This window comes from Parus major, chromosome 3 (assembly GCF_001522545.3).
Source record: "Parus major isolate Abel chromosome 3, Parus_major1.1, whole genome shotgun sequence".
Taxonomy (NCBI): domain Eukaryota; kingdom Metazoa; phylum Chordata; class Aves; order Passeriformes; family Paridae; genus Parus; species Parus major.
In genome coordinates this window covers 60,064,112-60,087,945 of record NC_031770.1, presented here as the reverse complement: position 1 = coordinate 60,087,945, position 23,834 = coordinate 60,064,112, and the positions used below count along the sequence as shown (strand labels likewise).

Below are 23,834 nucleotides of genomic sequence, written 5' to 3'. Positions count from 1 at the left end.
GTCATGTTAACCCAGATGCATTTACATTTCTGAGTTATTTAGACAACAGTCAAAATCTATTCAAGCTTGGGGTGAGGTTAAAACACCCCTTACTTCCACATTCCATTTGTAGAAATGAAGTAGGATTGAAGACACAATTACCATAACCACGTACTTTCCAGAGCACTAAACCTGTATGTAAAGTTCAGTGCAAAGTCTCATGACAGCCTAAAGCTACCATGAGTAATACTACCTTCCACAACTCACAAGTCAAGCTTCAGCCAGTCTCTTCCCACTTTCTTCCCAGTGTCTTCACAGGGAAGTTGGTTACCACCCTCAGAGGTGGCTGAGCAGAAAGGTCACAGAAATCCAAAAGAAGCCAGGCAAAAGCACAAATCCCTGGTGCCAGGGCAGTCTCATGCCAGTCAAAGTTTCTGCTTCAGAGGAACTCCAACATCCTCAGGATCACTCAAAGATCCTCCAACTGCTTTCAGATGCTGGAAAACTTCAGGCAGTCTGGAAGGAACCCTCCAACAAATCCCAAAAATACACTGTAAAACCAGCTCCAAATTATACATTAGGCCAGACAAATCTATAGCCCCAGGATGGAATCAAACTTGCAGTTGATAATCCTAGAAAAATGCAGAAACATAACACCTGAATAAATTAATTTCAACTTGCCAGCATAGAAAGTGATAATTTCAGTTGACTCATGGTTTCCCTCCTGTTTGCATTAGTGAAAGCAACTCGAATGAATGCTCAATAATTAGAAAAAAAAACAGAGTAGGGGTAATAATAATAATAAAGTAATATGCAGGGAAGTAAAAATTACATAGGGATGTGTACATGAACCTTATTGACAACTTTTAAAATATTCCTTGTCGCATGTAAAAAGTGGAGAGTGAATAATTTTTAATTTGCAAATTTGCTACAGGCAACAGTCATAGTTTCAGAGAAAACAGGTATAACCATCTTGCAGCATTGCTTCGGCAATGCTTGAAAGATTTCTTGTTTAATTAAGATGTTCCTAGAAACACAGAAGAGGAAATAAAATACCAATCTTCCTGAATGTAAGCAGTTTTTTGTTTTTGTTTTTCTTCTAACAATGCCAAATGCTCTATCAAATTGGCTCTCTCTCTACACTAGAAGCTAGCCTGAAAACAAAAACATTTACACTTCTCATTTCTTTCCCTCCTTGTTCAAGTTAAGACGTATGTAATATCCATAACACACATGGCTCCACAGTGAACTGTGACTTCAACATACTCACTTGACAATGAAGAAAGCCCCAAGGTCTGTATTTGTAGGAATAAAGCAGATCATATTAATCTGGCTGTAGGAATTTCAAGACTGGTATCATATTGCAAGTGGCTACCCACTTGAACATAATTTCTCCTCAGGTTTTTCTTTCTACTTGAACTGCCAGCAGTGTTAACTCATTCAAGCAGCACACATTGCCACTACAGAATCCTAGGAAAGCTCAAGATCCTACAAAGAACAACCTCCAATACATGAAACCAAACTGAATTGAAATTTAACTGGTTTTGACATCATTCTACACAAACCAGTCTTCAGTTAGCAATTTGGAAGCCTACACACTGTGTTTGAAATTATTTTACAAATGCAGTTTTGAAAGCTTAGAAGACTTTCTTTTATTCAAAATAGCAAGCCAAAAATGGGATAGATTTTTCTAGTGAATGAGAAGCTTTAACTGGAAACCACAAAGTTTATCCTAATTGCTTTGGGTAGTCCTGAAGTAGTCCCTGAATGAGGTTGCTTAACTTTCCTAAGCACAGTCAATTTAAAAAGACTAATCAAGAAAAACCCTTTAGAGTTGAATAATTTTCTCAGAAATTCCAGGAAACTAGAAGTTTCAAGGATGTTTTATAAGATATAACGCTGCCAATATTTACAAATGGGATTCAAAGGTCTAGGCCAATAAGTAACACATTAACACTTTTTTTTATACTTCTTTTAAATCACAGAGAGTGGGGGAAAATTCATAGTAATAATAATAATAAAAAATTTTAATAGCCATTCTACTAAACACAATCTCTTCAATTTGGTGCTTCAATTGTTTGTTGGCTTCTCGTTCTTTCCTCATTTTCCTTAATATTGTGAGGTTTCCTACTTAAAAAAGCATCTGAATTATCATTATTTCTGAATTTTTGAATGACAAGGAGTGATCATCAATAATATACTGTACAAAAAAAATAGGAAAAAAAAACATATCTGGGTCAACAGTATTATAATTTCAATTGGAAATGTTAATAGCAACCAATGGGAGAGAGGGTTTTCCCCCCATCTAAAGCAACTTAAACTCCTGATCTTTCTCAAAGTAGAACTTTAAAGCAAATATTTTGCGACATATTTGCCCTCAGCATCTATTTTCATTACAATGGGTTGCTAGTCTTCTACAGTTTTCCAGAGTGTGCATCAAACTCTTCATCAGAATGAAAATACAGCATGCAAAAGAGAAACAGAAAGTGACAAAGCAGGACAGCACACAATAATACACACACGAGATACAGAAATGGAAGTAAAATCCTGCAATCACAGCGGTCTCAAAGGTTGTGTAACCCTAAACTGAATGCACTTTAAATGATGGACTGTTCCTTCAAATACAGTAAATGTGATACTAACTAATTGACACTGAGTGAGCTTTACATGTAGCACGCATCCCATAACAGAAGACACCTTGTCCACAGAGAATTGCTGAAGAATTCTGTGCTAGCTAAGTGAAAGAGAACTCAATCTGCTGTTTTAATTTTGTAGTTAAGAACTAAGAAACACAATAGCAAATCAAAATTACTTGGATATTAATATTTTACACTGAACCTACAGAAAATTACTACAAAATTTTGCACTGATCTTCTACAAAACAAAAGCATCTATACCTCTGGATTCAAAAGTTGCTTCTGTTTTAAAGTCACGAAAAAAGTCATCACTCAATTTATGGTATGTTAAAACAAGTACAAATGGGTAACTACTTTTCCCAGATATCAAACAGTCTGAATATATTAGCTCAAAAAGTTTTGACAATATGAATAAAGCTTGTTTCACAAATACTAGTACACATCACATCAAACAAGTCATGCACAAAGATGCTATTCTGTGGGTTGTTTGAGTTTGAGTGTTTGGGAGAGGGGGCATGTTTTCCTTGGTAAGCAGCAGCTTGTTTCTTGATTTTTAACCATGAGAAGGTTGTCTGTAACAGCTTCAGAGCGCACAGCTTCAAGCAGACTTAAACTAATCCCTTTCAGAATCTGCCGACACAGCGTGCTCGCTGCTCTAACTCCCACTGGATTGGTTAAAGCTGCTGAAGGAGTTAAGTCTCCCCTTTGCTGAGCATTAGCACAGCCCCCTCGGCAGAAGTATGGCCATCCTCTGAGGTCACAAAGGACTAAACACACTTCCCACTCCATGATCTGCATGTTGGCTTCAAGCTCTGACCTGGATTATTGGAGCAGACAGTCATGGATAAGAATTCCTTAAATTGCCCCAAAACAGATCACTAGATGCCTTAGGGACCTTAGCTATCTGAAGTATTTCTGAGGCTAAAGCCAAGCTTTCTCGAAGAAAGCACTACAGAAACCATAAATCAGTCTTGCTGACAGACCTTAATGCCATACCTTTAGTTGAGCCACTGCTGTTTGCTGGGGACACCCCTTCATACACGTCTCCTTATTGATAACTTTAAAAATAACCTTGTATTAAAAGCTACGCAGTCCACACAGCTCAGCTTGAATAAGCACAATATATTATCTGACTATGTGCTTCTTCTCAAACAAATTCATTGGAGAACCTGAAAAATGTACCTCCCTGATACATTGAGGAAAAAGGTTTAACAGGGCCTTCAGAGACTTCCAAAAAGAGAAGGATAAAATAGGGGTTCAGCATTAAAAGACAGATTTGATCTTTATACTCAACAGCACAAGGAAGGGCTGAATCATATACCTGCCTTATTTTAATCGTGACAAGAGTGCTTTTGTACCATAGGATGACACATTGGAACAATGAAAATTAGTCTAAATTATCTCTAAATTAATTTTATTTCACTTTGAAAAACTTGTGTAGCCTCTTTTTTCCTGAATTAGTCTACTTTAATCCAATTTGCCATAATCCATTCCTAAGGTGAATTATACTAAACTAAATTTTAATACAACATTTTAATAATGAATTAAAGCAACCCACACAAAATTTTAACATGATTTAACTAAATTGTTTTAAATGAATTTTTAATTTGAATTCATTTAATTTGACCTTATTGTCACACATGGACACATCACCTTCACACATGCTTTGAGAAACGGTCTGACAACAGAGAGAAATATACCTAGAAACATTTATGTGATGGGCAGAAAACTTCACATAAGGTGTGGAAAGGGAGTTTTTCATTTCACCACCTCCTTGAAGAAGCCAAGGGTTAAACAGGCTTGAGGGGTTTTACCTCAGCAAGCATTGAACACAACTGTAAGATGCTTCTCTAGTGTAACAATGGAAATCACATGGAAGAACTTCCAGACATTCTCTTACTAGGAGAGCTATACTTTGCAAATAACAGTAGCAAGAAGTCAAACTCCAAACCCTTGCTGTCCTTATGCTTGACTTGCAGGGTGAGTTAAGTTTATAAATGAGTTTGCATGAAGAAGCATAAATCTTGCCCAACTCACAGAGTTACAGGTGAGGGGAAAAAGTAAAAAAAAGAAAAGAAGTCCATGTGTTTCTGCAAATCCATTCCTGGGTTATTTGTGAATGAATCTTTTCACAAAAAAAAAAAAAAAAAAAAAAAAAAAAAAAAAATACAGTCTGACTGCTCAAAGAAGGAGCAAAGGTTATGAAAATGTCTCTCTGGAGCAGAGACCAGCCAGCCATTCTACCAGGCTGGAGCACTTTCAACCTGCATCGACCTGTTCCCACACCCCATGAAATTGCAGGCTACACTTCCACTAGAATCAAAGAAGGGTTGGCTTGTAAGACACCTCTGGAGGCCATCTAGGCCAAATACCTCCTTCAAAGTAGAATTATCACCAAGGCTATAACATCAGCCACAGCTTTGTCTAGCTGAGGACTGAAAGCCTCAGTGGACAGGGGTTGCCCTGGGCAGTCTGTTCTGCTCCACCGCCCTCCTACATATGAGCAAAGTTTTATAGTATTCAAGCTGAGCCTCCCAAGCTGCAATTTGTGTCTGCTGCCCCTTGCTGTATTATTTGCTGCTATCAAAGAGATCGTCTCTCTCATCTTCATAACCACCCTTCAAGTTCTTGCAACCTCCTGTTAAGATTATCCCCTTACTCTTCTTCATCTTGAGACTAAACAAGCCCAGCTTCCTTCAGGTGCCCCTTGGAGATCACACCATCTAGGTCACACCATCCAGGGCCCAACCTTGGTACCTTCCCAAGAGGCTTCAGCTTCTCCACGTCCTTCACAACCTGGGCACAATTCCCAACAAAATACTCTAGACATACCTCACCAGCACTGAGCAGTGGGGGACAGCAGCTTGCTACAATCTGCTGGCTACAGTCCTCTAAGAGCAGTCCAGTATGCCACTCACTTTGCTCAGAAAAACAAAAAACTAACTAAAAGTCCCACAGAAGGAAAAAAACAAATTAAAACAAAAAAACAAACAAAAACAGCAACCAAAAAACTCATACCCAGCCTTATCAACCACAAATCCCTTCGATGCAGGGCATCACCCAGCCACTACCCAGCCTGCACACACAGGTTTTCTTGCTGCCAAGATTGGCCCATGCATTTATGTTCTTGGTCCAGATGCACTTCACAAATCCATTTAAAATTAAATTATCAATCCAAAACTATTCTGGCTTGCAGAATGTGTCCTGATTACCACAGCAGAAGAAAGAGACACCACAACTCACTTTGTAAATCGTGCCATTTCAACAACAGACAGCCCCCAACAGAACCAGGGGCACTGGTCACCCCCATTAAAAAACTAGCACTGAAAATGGAAAGACGGCAATAAGTGGTAGTGTAGGTATTGTTACTATAATATGAATTACAATTTTGCTTTTCTTGTGGGTACCTGGTGAAACACACACCTTTGATAGCTGACATCCATATGACTTCTAGCCATAGCAAACCTACATACCTGAAAGATGTGATGCCAAAAAGTGGGAATGCAGATTTGAATGAAGATTTGAAAATTTTCTTCATCATTGCACCCAGTGTGCAACCAAATATATCTCATCTGGATTTTTATTTTGAGATGACTTGTTTTATATACTTACATTTCTCTGGCTTCTGTGAAAACAGTCACTAGAACTCAAAAAAAAGGGGGAACTGAAGCGTTAAATAATATATTTAACTGAACTGTTAAATAAAAAAACATATCCCAACATTTTCTAACAGATAAACTATGAAAAGTTTGCACTTCCCTCCTTCTAAAGGGCAATCTCATCTCAAACTCAGTGCTTTTGGGAGCTGTTGCACTAACAGGCAGGGAAAAACCTGTCTCATATGTCAATAATGACATCAGTCCCCCGTTGCTTAATCAGAAATCTGATCTGCTTATTAGCTACCAGGTAAGGAAGAAGATTAAATATGAGAAGAGTGAACTTGCCACAATATGCTTTGCAACATTAATAAAACATTCAGTAGTAGTTTTGTTGCTAAGTCTGCTAAAGTTAAGTGTTCAAATGGCCTTGGAAGAGTTTATTTGACAACAGAGCCCAAGTCTCTGATAGAAAGTCAAGGCAACTTCCTATCCAAGTCCTGTAAGATAATCTGCTTGATATGGAGAATGTATGTTTATCTTCTTTGCAAATCACATTTTCCTTAGTCTGTGTGGTATTAATCTCCATGGGGGTGGACACCTCCGGGAAGGTGCAATGGCTCATCTCCTGGTTTTGGTCAATTCCTACTTTATTCTCATTTCCAGGTAACACTCTTCACACATAGTGAGTTATTAAACTCTATAGGGGCAGGCATCTCAGCTAGCCTTAGCATGCAGCTTCCCCCCTTCTGACCAATTCTTATTTTAACTCTAATTTCCTATGATTTACATTCCATTTTCAAGTTTAGTATATTCTAGTTCATTTTTGTCAACAAGCCTTCTCTCTCCGTCCCCTACCTCTTTTCAGAGGTTTTCACAGGAAAAATTACCAGTTTGGTTCCTTTTACTAACCATTTCCTCAAAATCATTACAGGTGTTACTTGTGCTATTGGTGCCATTACCAACAGGTGTTATTACCATCAATGTTACCTGCAAACAAGCTGACAATGCTTGCCTTATTAAGGACTAGTTCTCCCAGTGGGGAGCCTTGCTTCATAAAAAATTTCACTTACCTGCTGCAGGATGGGATAACCCCACACCTAGGTAACAAACCAGGATATAAGTCAGAACACAAGAAATTAAAGCATAATGTCTTATTGTACACTCTCCAATTGACAGACAAGTCTGTGCTAAGTGAGGGGTGTACTACAACAGAAATCACAGGAACATCATGAGGCTAAAGTATTTCAGGTCTATCAAATACAAGTATCATAATGGGCAACACAGTCTCAGAGAGGAAAACAGAACTAGAATTCTTTAGCTTGCATGATATCTGCCTCAAACATTTTGAGACCAGTCTTTGCTCTTCCCACCAAATTTAATTAGTGGGAACATTAACAATTAAACAATAATTCATTGTCTGAATACAGTATTTAATTTCACTATCTAAACATGATTTCAGTTTTCCCTGGCTGGTTAGATTCTCAGCCTTGAAAACATTCATCACTAAATTAACACATCATCATCATCTTCATCTCTTATTTGAAAAACCTACTATCCAAACAGTTAAAACCACGACAAAGAGGCATATTTATGGAAAGGGCAAGAGACACAATTTCAAAAATATTGCTACTTTTTCAGAGCATGTTCCTCTTCAATTTTTTGTCTCACTGATTTTTATATACTCCTTAGCAGGGAGCCTGTCTAGTGTCCTCCTTTTTTTATTTTTTATTTTTTTCAATAAGTTGTACCTGTGTTGGGAATTTCATTCAAAAGAGAAGGAAAATAAATGCCTCAATTGCTTCATTTACCATTAATTTGTTTCTCAGCACAGTTCTTGTACATGTGAACTTCGCTACCAGAGTCAGAGATGAGCGCACCAGAAGCTCCACATCTGAAATGCTCCAACAGTTCTTGGGGAAGCTTGATTCAAAGTTAGTGGACTATGTACCATGAGATCCTCAGGAACCCAAGACACCAGAAAAATTGAGCCTACAGGAGAAGACCATGACATCTGAGGTAACCCTGCCTGGCTACACTGCATGCAATGGTTCCAAGTGCCTCATTCTCTGTAATGCTTCAATTCAGCAACCAGCATCTATTGCACTAAATTGCTTGTCAATGCAGACACAGTCATAGTATGTCTAAGACACAGCAAAACAGAATTGCCCTGACAGGTACTAGTGTCACAGATAAAATTGGCAAGATCCTTCTAACTTCTTTCTGCAGCAGCTCATAAGATTCCAAGAGCAAAATACAGTGCATGTAAGTGTGCAGACAACTTTACTCAAACATAACCTTGCTTTGCCTTTGGAAATTATTTTTTTTTACTGATTATATTCCCACATATTCAAGTTAAAAGCTTGAATTAAAAAAGGATGACTTCCTAGTTATCCAAACCTTTCACTCCAAAATTTTTGGAAAGCAAACTGAAATACACTTCAGAACATTTATCTGAGCTTTGACTTCATTTAATTTTACCATGCATTTGCATTTTCATACATGGTCTTTATTGCTGTCTGTCTGTTAGGCTGCTATCTTCTGCAATCCATTAGCCTGTGTTCAAACACTGATTACAGTCCCCCATTAAGAATATCTTCTTTGCCCATGCATTTTATCTCCTGCTATTATAACATTTCATCATGCCAGAATCTGTAAATTGTGTCTGAGAGCAAACTAGTCTGTGTCATAGGTAAACGGATCAATCATATATGAAAGAAACCAAAAATACTCCAGGGACCTAGATGTATTTATATATTTTACCATGTATAAACACATTCATCAAACAGCCACTGGGTCCATTTATGAGCTATACATCAATTACTGAACATTTACATATAAGATACAATCATTGGTAGTTTATCTTTTATACTGCTAAAGGCAAATCCTCTTAATTACAACTTATTTAGAGAGAAGTTTTTAATATATGCAACTCTAATGTTCTTAATGTTTTTCTACGTTTTCCCCTGACAGATTACAGAAATCCTGAGGTTCAATCCCACTCTTTTTCTAAGTTGTGCTCTGAACTGCGAAAGTGTAAGAAAATAGCAACTTCTCTGGGCCTAAACATAGCCAAAGTAATCTTTTATATAAGAAGGACCCATTTTGCTTAAATACTGAGACCACATACTGCCTGCTCTTTCTTAATACTTAGCCAAAGAAATGCAAATTTAACCAGATACTTAATTACTGTAGTTGAGATATAGTAAACAGATAAGAGAATGTAAAAGAAGGACAGGAAGAATACTGTGATTAACAATACACAGTCATCTTGGATGCAGAATGTCTCAAAAAAGGATTAGGAAATAAAAAGAAACCAGTTTTACCTGGATTCCTTCTTGGGTCTTTTTAATACAGTAAACAGGAAGATAAAGGGAGCCTGATCTGGGAGTTTAAAAAAACCCCACACCAATAAAACAAAAGCTAAGCGGACACATGGAAGAAACTGGAGAATTATCAAGAAAGTCACCAAAACCTCCTGCCTACCCATAACTCAAGTCTTAACTCAGAAGGTATTCATCCCACAGGCAAGTAGGCTGTTTTGTTTTTCTGACCTCTTTCACCTGACAATACATTCAACATAGAGCATGAACAGAGTTGTTTAGAATTTTATGTATTACTGCCCACAAACCTGTCAGTGTAACAAGATGATGATAAAATATGAGTTATTCCTAAAGTACCAAAAGCTGATGAGCAGCAACAAGGATGGGTTTATCTTCCTTTCATTCTCAGTCCACATTTGGTGTCTGTCTTACAGAGGAAAAAAGGCATCCTCCTCATTTGTGGCACAGTGCGGAAGAAACTCATTAACTTCAATATTTCTGCAATGGATTCACAGATCCCTTTTTCCCCTTCTTAATTTTACACTTTCTTCTTCATATTTGCTTGTTTACACAGCTGAAATGCTGCCACCATCACAGGACTCAATCCTGAACCACAGGACAGTAACTGGCGTGGAAGAACATGTAAGAGAGCTTGGGATATTTATGGTTTAAGGACTTATTTATTACAAAATTGTGATCCCAGTACTTTATTTTGTCCCCCAACAAATATGAAAGCAGCTGCCTTTCCTCTAAGAACAATGGAGTAGTGCACTTATGCCTCACCTGTACTTCACAAATCAAAGTAAGATTATGTTGTTTTCCCTTTTTTAAAGTATTATTCAAGGCAAGAAATTCCCAAAAACTACTTCCCACTACAGCTTTGTTGCAGGCACTACACAAGCAGTGCCCAGGAAACAGCACTTGGTAAGAACCTAACAAACGGTCTATTAGGTAATCAACATCAGTACTGCTGTGCACTTCAAAAGTGAATAAAATTGATCTTTTATTAGGGAAATAAATAAATATTTACCAACTTCATTCACTTGTTCTTGTGTCCTCTGAGGACTGCCTCATATACAAACTTACTAAATTCGAGCATTTTCTTTGGCTTTTGCTTCCACTTGCTAATGCTGGGGGTTTTTTTTGTTTAGGTTCATAATATAAATGCTTCACATCCAAGTGCAGTGGGAGTTTTTTTTGTTGTTTTTTTAATCACATATTCACTTCTACTAAAAGGTAATTTTTCTAATTCTTTCAACTTCATCATAGAATAAGACTGGCCCATTAATTACTTAAGGCTGCTTTTTACTTAATAGCTGTTTAAAGAGATGGATGGCCAAAATTATTTCCCAGAAACTCAAATTATCTAGTGCTTGTTTTCATTCCCTTTTCCATGCTTAAGCAAACAGAGAGAGATGTTTATGCTTAGCATCTGGATACTATCACTAAGCAAGCAAAGCAATCCAACAGATTACTCCAGTATTCCTAGGGTCTGCAAATGTCATTATTAATCACAAATGCTACTCTTTCAGGTTCACAGCCTCATCACATAGCCCATAAAGCTCAGACCAAGGATTTTAAAATACATGGTTTCTGTCAACCTGAAAGTAATGTACAGACTCCTCTCTTCTGAATGCTCATAAAGAACATCTGTGCAGTCTCTCTAAACGAGAGCATAATCCTACCCTTCCAAAATGCTGGTCATTTAACTCAACTCTTTGTTCAACATTTGACAGAAACACCAATAAATCACCAGAAGGATTGAGCATTTGGAGTATAAACCCAAAAAATACAGATAAGTGAGCCAGAGGGAACAACCACCACCCCCAAAAAAGCTGTTTAGTATATCCATTTCAATGCCTTTAGAACAACCTATAAACTGAGTCTGGTAGTTAACTGCTGCTGTGCAGACAACAGGATACACAAACTGGCCAGGAACTCGCTCATCCCTGGAAAGAACTGCAGACCTGGAAGCACTTCATGCCTTCAACATGACTCAGAAGGAGCTGTGAACCTACCCTACAGCATTTAACCAAATCAGCATACAGGAATTTCAAAACAAAGGAAAAAGAAAGGGAAAAAAAAAAAAGAGGGAGGAGGAAAAAACTGCTGGGAATAACACACCACCTAGGAATGCAACACCTTCCCACTTAGGTAGAAAGAATCAAAGTATTAAACCATTAAACTAACTTTATCAAAGAAAAAAATCAACCACGGTGGCTAATAACAGCATATAAAGTAAACTAACTACTAACAGAAGTGGTTAAAAAATATTAAAAGTTAAAACAAAAAACAATTTGATTAACAACTTCTCACTTCCAGGTTTCAGCCACCTCAGTCAGAAAAAACCCCCACCTTTAAATCTTTACATGCTGTGACATTACACCCATCTATTTAGCCTACATCTACCAGGAAAATTATAATCCCTTTCATTACCAAGCTTCATTTCAACTGATTCAGAAATCCAAATCATTACATGCGAAGGGTTTTGGTCTCACCTGGAAAACGCCTTGCATATCTACTTGCATTCTAGTAAGCAGAGCAAGGACATGCAGTATTTTGTTTATGGTGGGGGTTGTGAATAGCTTGTCATGCTATCTGAAAGGAAAGGTAACAAGAAAGAAAAGACAACCCCGTAGAGATTTACAAATGAAAAAACTTAATATAAATAGACCTTTTGCACTAAACAAGACCACACACGCGAAGTATTCATATGCTGAGGAGCTGGCAAGCCTGTGGAATGAGTTTGCAATTTCTAATATATTCACCAATTGAGTCAGGACTGATTACTGGTAAAACTAAATGCAAAAAGAATGTTTGGCTTTTCTGAATTGACTAAGGAAATTACTGAAAAGATCATTTTATTATACTTCTGCTCTGCAAGAGTGGAAAGCCTCTTTAACAGTGCTAAATTTACTTAAATTTGCTAGCCTGAAAAGTGAACATGGAATGCACCAAACAACGTTGTCACATCAACAAAGACAGACACAGCTAACCAGTTAAGCAAAGGAGCAGACAAAACCTTCATGAAAAGCGATATTTATACTCAACTATTTATTTATACTGTTTATACTTAACCATTCTGAGTAAGGAATCTCATCTACCTTATCTGCCTTCACTGATGGCACCAAACTCTAACATTAAACTCTTCCCAAAAAAAACCAAGGAGAGCCAAGGAGATTAAAGAAAGGGGAGGGAGGGGTCTGTTGAAAATGAGTGTTGAAGGTTAAAGATACATGGGGTGAGGGAGGTGGGAGGCGGATGCACCACCGCAGGGACAAGGAGTGTGAGAACAGTGGGGAAAATGACAATCCACCTCTTTCTTCAGGTATGGGGGAAGGGATTATGGGACTGACTGGTAATTTCGAGACTGGACTGGGGCTTTTTGTTTATTTAACATTATTTTTAAATCAACACCATCATCCTCTCTGGAAAACTTATGACAAATAGCACTGAAGTTAACACAAAAAGGTTTTTGTATGTACTGTCTACTTAAACTGCATACAGTACTTGGACTTAAGGATACTAATTGGACAGATACCTGAAAAAAGTATATTTTGCAATTGTAAAAATGCATTTCCTCTAAGGAATCAGAAGTTGAACAAAATACAAAACTGCCTTTGGTATTTTTATAAGAAATCATCCCTTTAAAGTATTTTAAATAGTGATGGCAGTCAGCACTGACAACTTATCTAGTCATGAACTCAGTCACATTTCTTCAGCACTCTCATGGCTGATAAGTGCTTCCACATTTACAAAGAACAGGCAAATAAGATGACAGTGGAGAACCAAGACAACTGATACCATTTTGATCTTACTCAAGCCAAATACCACAGAAATATGATACAGATATAATGGAGTGTCAAAATATAAAATCAGAGCATTCTTGTAATTAATAGCAACAGGACAACTCTCTGCCAGGTCTTGTAATTTTAATTTCTCACCATAGTAAAGAAGACAAAAGCAGTCTAAAATTTCAGTGCTTCAATAGACTTTTCTTTTTTATTTAAAACCGTAAATAATTTTAAACCAGCAAATATCATAAACCTCACTATAAGACTCACAAAGAAATACAACCTCTAATTAGAAATAGTAATACAAAAAATAGTTAAAGAAGTCAGTTATCCAGTGAAAAATTTAACTCTGAGCAGTTTTAAATCCATTTGAACTACAGCCACAATTATTCTTCATAGCATTTTTCTCTTCTGGTTAATATTCATCAGTCATTTTTACTGTTACAGAGCAAGTGTTTACACACAAAAGAAAGCATACAACTCCACCTCAAAATAAATTGAGTAACCAGTGTGTAGTAACTAGAATGAACATACCATAACTTAATTGCAACAGAACTTGGGCTTAAAGTATTCAACAGTGTCTCATAAGTCAGTAGAATTAATTTCATGACATAGTAGTTGAGAAATGGCTTCTTTTGCTATTCAATTAATAAACATAATCACACGTTTTCAGTAAGTGGCAACAGAAGTAAATGACTTTCTGACAAACTGAAAGGTCTAATCTTTCATACACTAGCTAACAAAAATAACCTCATATTACCTCAGTACTGGACAAAGAATTTAATTTTTTCACATCACCAATCCTCAAGAAATTAAATCCCCCAAATCTTTTACTGAAAATGCAAACATAACTTTCAGCTACATGGCTTCCTAGTTAGAGCAGACTAAGTGACTGGAAACTACAAAGTAGGCACGCACTGTAGGTGACTGCAGCTGTGTAGTTAGCATAGTTTTAAACAACTGCTTTAAAGCCACCTGCAGTCAAGGCTTACCAGGAAGCAGCACAAGGTAATGACCTTTCTGACCTATAAAATTACATATAGAAAGATTTTATCTCAGCCAGATGATACAAAATTGTCACCAGTGCCATTTACTGCTGCCCAGCTGGCTCATTCTGGCCTTTAGAAGCCATGGCCATTTTTCCCCTTCTACCCATATTCATGTCTCATGAACAATCCTATTTTAAAACCCCAGAGGATGGTAAAGAAATCACGCACAGAAGGATGCAAAAATGTAGAAACCAGCTTTAAACCAGTTCCTGCTGTGCCCCAAACTGGGTGTCACAACATCCTCTAATTCTAGCCTTGTATGTAGGTGTCACCTCCACCAAGTCCTCTATTGCTTGACATCACAATTGCTCTCTACAAAGTGCTATGAATAGGCCACTCCTTGTTTATACAATTATACAAAAAATGCTTTAGCTATCTATTATAGCAAAAGAGCACATTTAAACCCAGTTTACTCAAAGCTGCATGTCAGAAACACTAGCATAACACTGTCATCAGCTGGCATGCAGTCAACCAGAACGCAGCCTCAAAAACCTTCACCCAGTCTAATCCCTCCAGCTCCAGAGCAAGTACCTTTCTTCCCACCTCAATTCATGTCCTACTGCCTGCTCTTTGTACTTCCTTGGGTGGATGAAGTGCTGGCATGGTGAGCACAGCATGGATCCAGTGTGACTCAAACTAGTGCCAGGTTCGCCTCACATGAGCTGCGCTGCAATCACAGCCATCAAACTGAGCCTCCCCACCCTCAGCCCTCATCCTCCCTCATGTCAGGTTTAGGTGGCTGCACATCTGCCAGTGAGCTAATAGGAAACTAATCCCAAGCCCCATCTTCCCTTTAGGGAGATTCACATAAATCTAAAGCAGCTCACCCACAGGTCACTTGGTGGCCAGACCTAGCACAGCCCAAGACCCAAGAGCCACTCAAGTGATAGAAATGCCCCCCTCTGTGGCACCAGCAATTTAAATTAGCTTAATAGCATAGGCAGATTGCAAATGAAGCTCCAAATCAGAGCACACGCTTCTAGCAGCAGCACTACAAAGGCATCTTTTCATGACAATGATAAGCTATGACAGATGGGATTCCATCAATACCTGAAAACACAAGGTATGTCCTAATTGCCTCAGCCAGCAGAACTGAAGTAATTTTTTTGGAAGCTTCCTATTACACATTCAACAGGATCTGTGTTGCAAAAGGAAGAGTAGAGATTTCACCAAAAACATCAGTCACATACCAGCTCCTGAGAGGAGAGATGATCTGGAGGACTACCAGATAGAGATCATGCAAAGACATCATAAAGGCTCGAGAGCAAGAAGCAGTGCTACAGCAGTGCTGCAGATCTCTCTGCATGTTAATCTAGATACTGCCAGTTTATACATGTAAGAGGATAAACTCTTTTAAACTCACTTGTATTAACAAGAGCATATCAAGAAAGAGAAAAAGAGGCAAACCACAGTGACAAGCATTAAACTCTCCTAAACATGCAACATGAGGTCACAGGTCCTTCAAGAGCCTTGCTCAAAACCTCTTCTTCCTCCAAAAGGGCTAGTTAAAGACTCTCTCCTTCCCAAGACTCCTACTGTCCACTGGCATAGCCACCCCACAGACCATCATTTAATGCAATACCTCAGCTCTTCAGTAATGAAATAGTTCCATGAAAGTGTCAGCTCACAACCAGAAGTGAGACAAATGGTCAAAAAAGCCAAGCAAATGACAGGAATGATCACAGTACAGATAGGGAACAGAACAGAAATCATTATTAAGTGCTATATAAATCCATCAGGCAGCTGTCTCATGGATGCTCTGAGCAATGTAGAACTGGAACAGAAAGAGAAGGCTGATAAAGGATAAAAAGAAGATATGGAATGGTAGCTTCATAGAAGGTGGAACTTTCAACTGGACTTTTCTAACTAGCAAAGGAAAGGTTCAGATAGAGTGGAAAAAAACCCATGTGGCATGAAGAAGATAAAATAGGAGAAATTATTATTAATCTTTTAATACAAGAGCTAGGATATATGAAATACAACAGGCTATTTCAAAAAACAAAGGACCATAGCTTTTTCCACACAACTTATAGATTCCTTACAACAAAGCAAGGCAAATGCTAAAAGCAATACAGGCTGAAAATGTCGTTAGGCACAATCACAGTTACACAGTCCACTTACAGTATAAAATACCAGCACTTTGTAACTGTGCACAGACAATACTCAGAGGAAGTGCCAAAAATCACTCTCCCCAAGCGCCCACCATCAGAGGCTGCATACTGTACTAGGTGGACCTCTCACCTCATCACATGCAGATTTCTTACCTCACCCCCAGCCTTGGGATTTTTTACCTTTTATTTATTATCCAAAGTAGATCTTAAATAAGAGCAGAGCATCTTCCTTGTTTTAAGGTGCATTGTGTGTATCACTACCACTCTAATCAAGGAGTACTGTGATTCTCAGACAAAAAGGGACTAACTGGGACTTCAGGGTCATTGTGCTCTGGGTACTTTCAATTTCACATGAATCAGTTAAGTTCCAATTAGAAAATTTATATCCACTGTATAAGTGTAATATGGCACCTGAAAATACAGATAGACAAGTGATCTGTGAACCCACAGTGCCATGGATGGAGCTGAATATATAAAAGTTAAGAAAACATTTGAGAAGGTGGCAATGAAAGCAGGAAAATAATTTCAATTCTAATCTCACTCATTTTCTGTGTAATTTGTCAATACATTTTAACAGCTTGATAGGAAATAAAAAAGCTACTGATAAGTTTCTTATGCATGCATGCCTACCTGCACAAGTGTCTCCTGTATATCTCACATATATGCAAATTGTAGTACATTCTAGGTAAAATATGACTGGAGCATCTTTTGCTGTTCTGGCAGCAAAGAGCTAATTTGAGTTAAATTACTTCAGAGTATTTTAAAATATTTTCAAAGAGCTCTCAGTTTCTTCTCCTACATGATTACAAACAATAGATATGCTGGTTAAAATTTTCAGATATATTTCTCTGCAAGTATATTTAATGAAAAAAATCTATAAAACAAATAATATCTTCAACTTTATCATATCAAATTTCTCAGATTCACTCACACAGACTAAAACTATTTTATCAGGGGAAGGGAAAAAGATTAACATATTTACACTTGCATGTTAATTTGTGACACTAACTACTTCACATGCAAAAGTCTAAGGAATAACTATTCTAATAAATTATTTGAACCCATAAAACATACAGGGTTTTTTATGCTTAACTATCCCTAAGGTTGGAAATATCACAGTTAAATAACTTCAGGTAAGCTGATGTGTCTAGAATTTTTATCCTCATCGCTTTTATTTAGTAATTAAAAACCCCACACACTTGCACAGACACCATCAGAGGCAGTGCAATACATATTTCTATCAGCTCGTTGACAAGCCAGCAGCATTCTTCAAAATTTTTTTAAAAATATTCCTTTTTTTCCTTCAAATTTGAAAATATGCAAATTGCTAAAAATAAAATTTTTAAAAAAATATAAGTTTAAAGTGATTGAGTTGTGAAAACAAGCTGAACTTGTTCTTTATCGAACTGTAGGAGTTGCAGATGAAAGGAGGTGCTATATAAGGAATAGCTAGACTTCAACAGAGAACACACTGCCAAAACATTTTGGCCTAGATTCTGACAGGCACGCACCCAAGTTGAAGGGTCATGGAAAGCAGCGGTGTAAAGAAACAATCTACAGAGACCAGAAAACATTACACTGCGGATTAGGGCTGTGTTGGAGGAAAGGGGGCGGGGGGAGGAGGGCAGAAAGAAGCTGCTTGGGGTTTTGTTTGCTTGGGGTTTTTTTGATTTGAAATCTGGGGAGAAAAACAAAAGATACAATGTCTCGATTATGTGCTAAGGAGACAGAAAAGATACAAAGTACAATTTCTAAGACAGCAACAAATTACAGAATGTATCTTGTTCTTTTTCCTAAGTTTCTGCAGCTCCTTCTCATTTGCTTTCACAGAATATGTTAGAAGGAAGAACAGACGGCAAACTATCACACACAGTTCCTGAAGAAGGCCAACTTTCAAAAAATTCATACCCTGTAATTTGATTAGACCCTTAATAAACATGTCAAAGTTTTATGAAGAATTTTATGAAGAATTCTGGATCTTGCTATCGTTCATGCTCAGGGGTAGTACAGAGCATCATAAAAAGGAAATAAAAATCAAATTACAATGAGAGAGATTTGTGAAAGTTCCAGACTGACTTAATACCTTCACTAATGACAAAGGAAAATTAACAGTTTTCAATTCTTGCAATTCAGACAAGAAGAATATTAATAAAAAGGGAGCTGAGAATTAGCTAGGTTTAGTTTAACTTGGAAAAGCACAGGCTGTTATATTACAGTAAACACGGTGGAAGGCAGTGAAAGAAAGATGGTGGCAAAACAGTATTCATGTTAAACAACAGAGATGCCTAGGTATAAAACAGATGCTCCAGTGTGCACCAGAGAAACTTCTCATTGGAGGCTACAGAAAGGCTCTCACTGGGAGGGACCTACGGACTCAAACCTTTGCGTGTGCGTCCACTAACACCAGGATAAAGAAGTTTCATCTACACAATCATGAACACACATGCACACAGACTGGCTTAGACTAAGTAATGAAACAAAGTTCATGGCAGTTTTAACAAATGCAGTAGGGAAAAGCTCTACCTGTGGATATCAAACGTATTTAATAAGAGCCTAAGAACCATACCTTAAACCAAGTACAATGACAGAACCAGCTACTAACAACTCTATTTCGCTAAACCTTCAGTAAAGTCTGAGTGTCTCTGATTAACAAACCTGTGACTGGTGCAATACATCAGTACATCCCTGGCAATAGAAACTAAAGCCTTTATCTGCTGACATGCTATACACACCAAAAAAAATTTAAAAAAATATAAAATCTTGTGTTCCTAGATACAATTGTTCAACTCCTTGACAAGCTTTACCTACTCTGGTCAGAAGGATATTGAACATTCTTTTCCACTTACCTAACACATACCCCACGGTACCAACCTGACTGCTTGTACTTGGCAATTCCAAAATGGGCTGCATGCCACATTTGCAGCATAAAATACCACAGACCATGCAAGTTATCAGAACTTCCTACTCTCCTTACACCAGTGAAAAAGCTTATAAAAAATCTTTACGTAAGTGTTACCTCTGGTGTTAACATTAGTCTGATGAGTTAAGAGTAAAGCAAAAATCACTAGTCTGACTTAACTATGGTGTTGAATGAAAAGATATTACACTTGGGAATATTTTATTTTAGCTGTTCCTACAACATACCAGCTGTGTAGATGGTACATTTTCCTTCCCCTGGTAAAGGACTCGTAGGTGCTTACGTAAGTTTACAATTCTGATACAGAGACATTAAACACACCAAAGTTAGACACACGAGGATGGATGTAATCTGCTCAGACCAGCACTGCTTCAACATATTTCTTAATCGATGACATATCAAAAGTCTCAATTAAAAACTAATTTATAGGAGGACCAGGAGGAAAAGAAGAAAAGCCCCCTGACTATGCATCAGTCCTTTAAAGTCTCAAGAGCGCAGATACTTTTATTAACGGCAATTTTCAAATCAGTATCGTATGATAAGGATCTCAAATGCTTGTCCAACTGATGCACCCGATGCAACTGCAAGTACAATTCAAACGAGGGGGGGAGGGAAGAAAGGAAAACGATAGCCTTAAGTCTATTTCAGCCAGTCAGTGAGTCCTTGGCGTAACACTTCACGTCGCAAACAGTAAGAGCACGTTTATGATAAAGCTTCACCCCACGCAAACGAAGGCTGCTTCATAAACTACAGCGGAGCAGCTGGGGGTGCTGGTCCGGCACCGGAGTCCGCGGTGCCCCCCGCATCGCCCCGGCACAGCACGGGAGATGCTGCCCCCTCTTCCCGGGGCGGCAGCTCCAGCGCCGCGCTCTCTGCCCCGAGGCTCCCCCGGGGCCAACAACTCACCACCGCGCCGGCCGCAGCTCCCACCGCCCGGCCCCGCGGGCTTTCATTCCGCAAAACCCCGCGGCGTTCGGCGGCCAGGGAGGAAGGGGCGAGAAATTCGCGGCTTTTACACAACACGGACACCGACCTTATCTGAGCTTTGCCTCCCGTTTCTCACCCACCACTCTTTTTTTAGTGCGGGGAGCGGGGATACCGGTGCCCAGCGGCACTTCGTGTTTCCCTGCCCCACGCCCCGGGGCGAGGGGAGCGGCCGGGCTGCGCCCTCCGCGCCGGGCAGGGAAACGCCGGGAAAAGTTTGAGCGGGGGAAGGGGCGCCAAGAGCTCCAACCCCGCCGACACCTGGGAGGCCGGCCGGGGGGAAAGAAAGAGGAGGAGGTGAGGAAGGGGAGTTCGTAAGGTGCCCGAAGCCCACGCTCTGTCCGCCCCTGCGAGCCCCGCTCCGGCAGCCTGCGCACACGCGGGGGTCGCCCACCGCGCTCCGCAGAGCGGAGGGAGTGGGAGTGTGGGGCAGCCCCTCTGCAGCCCCACCGCTGCTCCTCGGGGCGGGAGCCGGGTCCCGGAGCAGCGCGACCCTTCCCAGCCCTCTCCCGTTCCTTCCCCTCCCTTTCCCGGCAGGCAGCCCGGGCACGGCGCGACCCCGCTGCGCCGCCCGCCCTTACCTGGGCGCCGAGCAAGAACTCACCTGCCGAGAGCTGGGCCCGGGCCGCCCCGAGCAGGGCGGGCGAGCGGCCGGCCAGCAGGGCGAGCGCCGCCAGCAGCGGCAGCGAGGCGGCGGCGCCGGCCCCCCTGCCCATGCCGACTTGCGGAGAAGTTTCTGAAAGAGGCCGGTGCTGCCCCGGCCCGCGGCGGCGGGCGGAGCGCACCTCGACCGCCCCTCTCGCCGCGGCGCCTCGCCAGGAGACCCCCGCGCCGAGGGGCGCCCGCTGGCCCCGGGGCCGCCCGCTGGGGCAGCCGTCTACGGCGCGACGAGCACGGCGGCGGCGGCAGCGATTCCCCTCGTACTCCGGAGTTACTTTGCTGCTGGGCGAGTGGGGCGGGAGGGAGGAGCCGAGCGCGCACGTCCAACCCCCGCTCCCCGGCACTTGGCACGGGGAATGTGGGACTCCGGCCCGCAGCCCGGCGCGGGCGCAGCGGCGCCCGGCAGCGCCTCCTGCTGCAGGCGCGGCGGCAGCACCGGCTCGGATCGGCGCTGCCCGGATCGCCTCCGCTCCCTCGGATCGGCTTTCCCTGGCGCGGCGCCGCTCGGCTTCCCCCGGCACAGCTCCGATCGGCTCTTCTCCGCCCTCTCCGGCACGGCGCTGCTCGGCTCGGCTCGGCACGGCACGGCACAGGAGCTGCTACAGGCGGCTGTGCGAGCCCCCCGCTCTCAGCCTCCCGCCCGAGGGAAACCTGCCGCGTCTGGAGGAGAAGGAGGAGAGGGGCGGAAGGGAGAGGGCGCCGGCCGAGCTGGCGGGGCGGGAGGTCGGGGCAGGGAGCGCGGCCGGGGGCGGCGGGTCTCGGGCGCTGGTTTCGGGGGAAGGTCCCCACGCCTCGGCTGGGATCTGTTGGCTCATCCCGCTCTTGGAAACGCCGTATAGATCGAGTGGCGAGCCCACGCTCGCATTATCAGCGCGCAATAAACAGCCCGGCTGTATCCTCGAGTCAGGGTTCGTGTTTTTGCTTTCTTTGGCAACACTTGTCTGGCTCCTAACGCCAGTAAAGGCTCATTGTTCTCAATTGGAATGGTAATAAACACTATTGCCACTATCCTACAGTTTCCACGCGTGATCACTTTCTGACCTTTCAGACAGGACTGTGTGCAGCTGTGCCACTCTGACACCCGTGGGCTCTGACAAAGGATGCTCTCTCCTGATCCAGACCCCAGGTATGCCCTATAATAAAGGCCTCGTTCTCTGTTTTTAAAAGCACTGCAGGTCCTTACGCTCCCTGAGCTTAGAACTCCCCAAAGCGTTTGGAATAACAGGTAAAGTCACCAGTGCTGGAATCTATGTTTAAATAAACATAATCTCCTCAAATTATTTTAACTTATTTTTTATTAGATTTTATTTTTTTGCGTGGCAACTTGTAATTAGAGATGTTGTATAATGATTACAACTGAACCTGATACCACTGGAAACTCCAGGTTTTATTGCAAATTCGAAATTCAATCCAGGTTCATCAAAGGTTTGCTGTGATTCAAAATCCTTTCCAGCCATTGTCTGGCAATTGATAGGTTTACCTTTAAGCCCCACAAGCCCCCAGGTTCCCACAGGAAAAAAAAAAAAAAAAAAAAAGGAAAGTGAATCACAACGTGTTATACAAAATACCACGTAGTTCACACACGCCCAACGCTAAAAAAACTCTACACCTGGAAAACCCTGTCCTTCATTTGGGTGGAGTGGCTGAAAACCCACTTGTATGCTTACCCTGAACTGTAAAATGATGTGCTTCAGTGAACACTGACTCTTTGTTTGCACTTCAAGAAGAATGGGAGCTCTGTGAGATGATCTCACAACACCCAGTATTTCAGGAAGGATGGGCCATGTACCAGATGGGAAATTTTTCTGAGCAAGGTGAAAGAAAGAAGCGTGCCAGCCCAGCTTTGGATGCCTGAGGATACATCACCATTTCTGTTGCTAATGAAAAAGATGTACCAAGTCATATTGGTGTGAGGGAGTATGTGGGTATCTAATGCCTGCCTTCATGCTGGGAGCTATACCACTAACACTGTAAAAGTGACTTCAAGCCAGATAACTCGTGAGTTGTTTGGGAGGGCAGAGGAGAGGAAAACTGATGTCTCCTTCCCCTTTTACCTCCATGACAGGCTTGCAGCTATCTCTGATGGTCAGCACCGCTGATTGCCGTGTCTGGAGCAGGGGAGAGGTTGTTAGGTGATGGTGAATGTGCAGCTCCAGGTTGTTGCTTAGATAATTCTCTGAAGTGACGGATCCCACTGATGATGTACAATCATCTGGGCTTTATCCAGATAGCTTACATATGTTCCAGTAGGAGTCTCTTGAGATTTTATCCTTTCCCATTATTCCATTGCTATTAAAAAGCAATGAAAAGTGTTTTGATTGCTATTCTTTCCTTGACTAGAGAATTTAGGCTTGAGAGGTAGGGGTGAGGTGTGCATGTGACTCCACTTTTCCCTCAGGTGTGTGTGCATCTGTTGAACTACTATGTGTGGTTCAGTCTATGTGTACTACTGCACTTGGCATCCTGACAAACACACTTCAGGATTGAGGTATTTTTTTATGCTATATGACATGAATGGATTTATTTTCACTCCAGCTTTTATATTTTTGAAGCTCTAAATGTTTTACTGCTTTCCCATTTTCAATTAAGAATAAGCAAATCTATATTACCTGTTGCATGTTTTTTAAAAACTCTCTGAGATAATTAACTGTATGTTAAATGCAAGTCTAATATAATAGCAGAAAGATGGAGACACATCACAGTAAAATCTTTCCCTCCAGTCCGAGAGCTATTTGGAACTTAAGGAAGGTGTGGTCTTTATCTTAATAATTGCAACATCTAAATA

The 23,834-nt window shown here is 40.8% G+C and overlaps 1 protein-coding gene across 14 annotated transcripts in view; it reads right to left on the bottom strand.

Moving 5' to 3' along the window:
• PTPRK (protein tyrosine phosphatase receptor type K) overlaps positions 1–21,397 on the bottom strand; it is a 382,222-nt gene extending 360,825 nt beyond the window's left edge. For all 14 annotated transcript variants that reach the window (XM_015622199.2, XM_015622202.2, XM_015622201.2 and 11 more), the window contains exon 1: positions 20,994–21,397. In XM_015622199.2, coding sequence (XP_015477685.1) covers positions 20,994–21,105 — 112 coding nt within the window. In that variant the 5' untranslated portion in view covers positions 21,106–21,397. The remainder of the gene's footprint in view (positions 1–20,993) is intronic.
• Between the last annotated feature and the right edge of the window lie 2,437 nt (positions 21,398–23,834).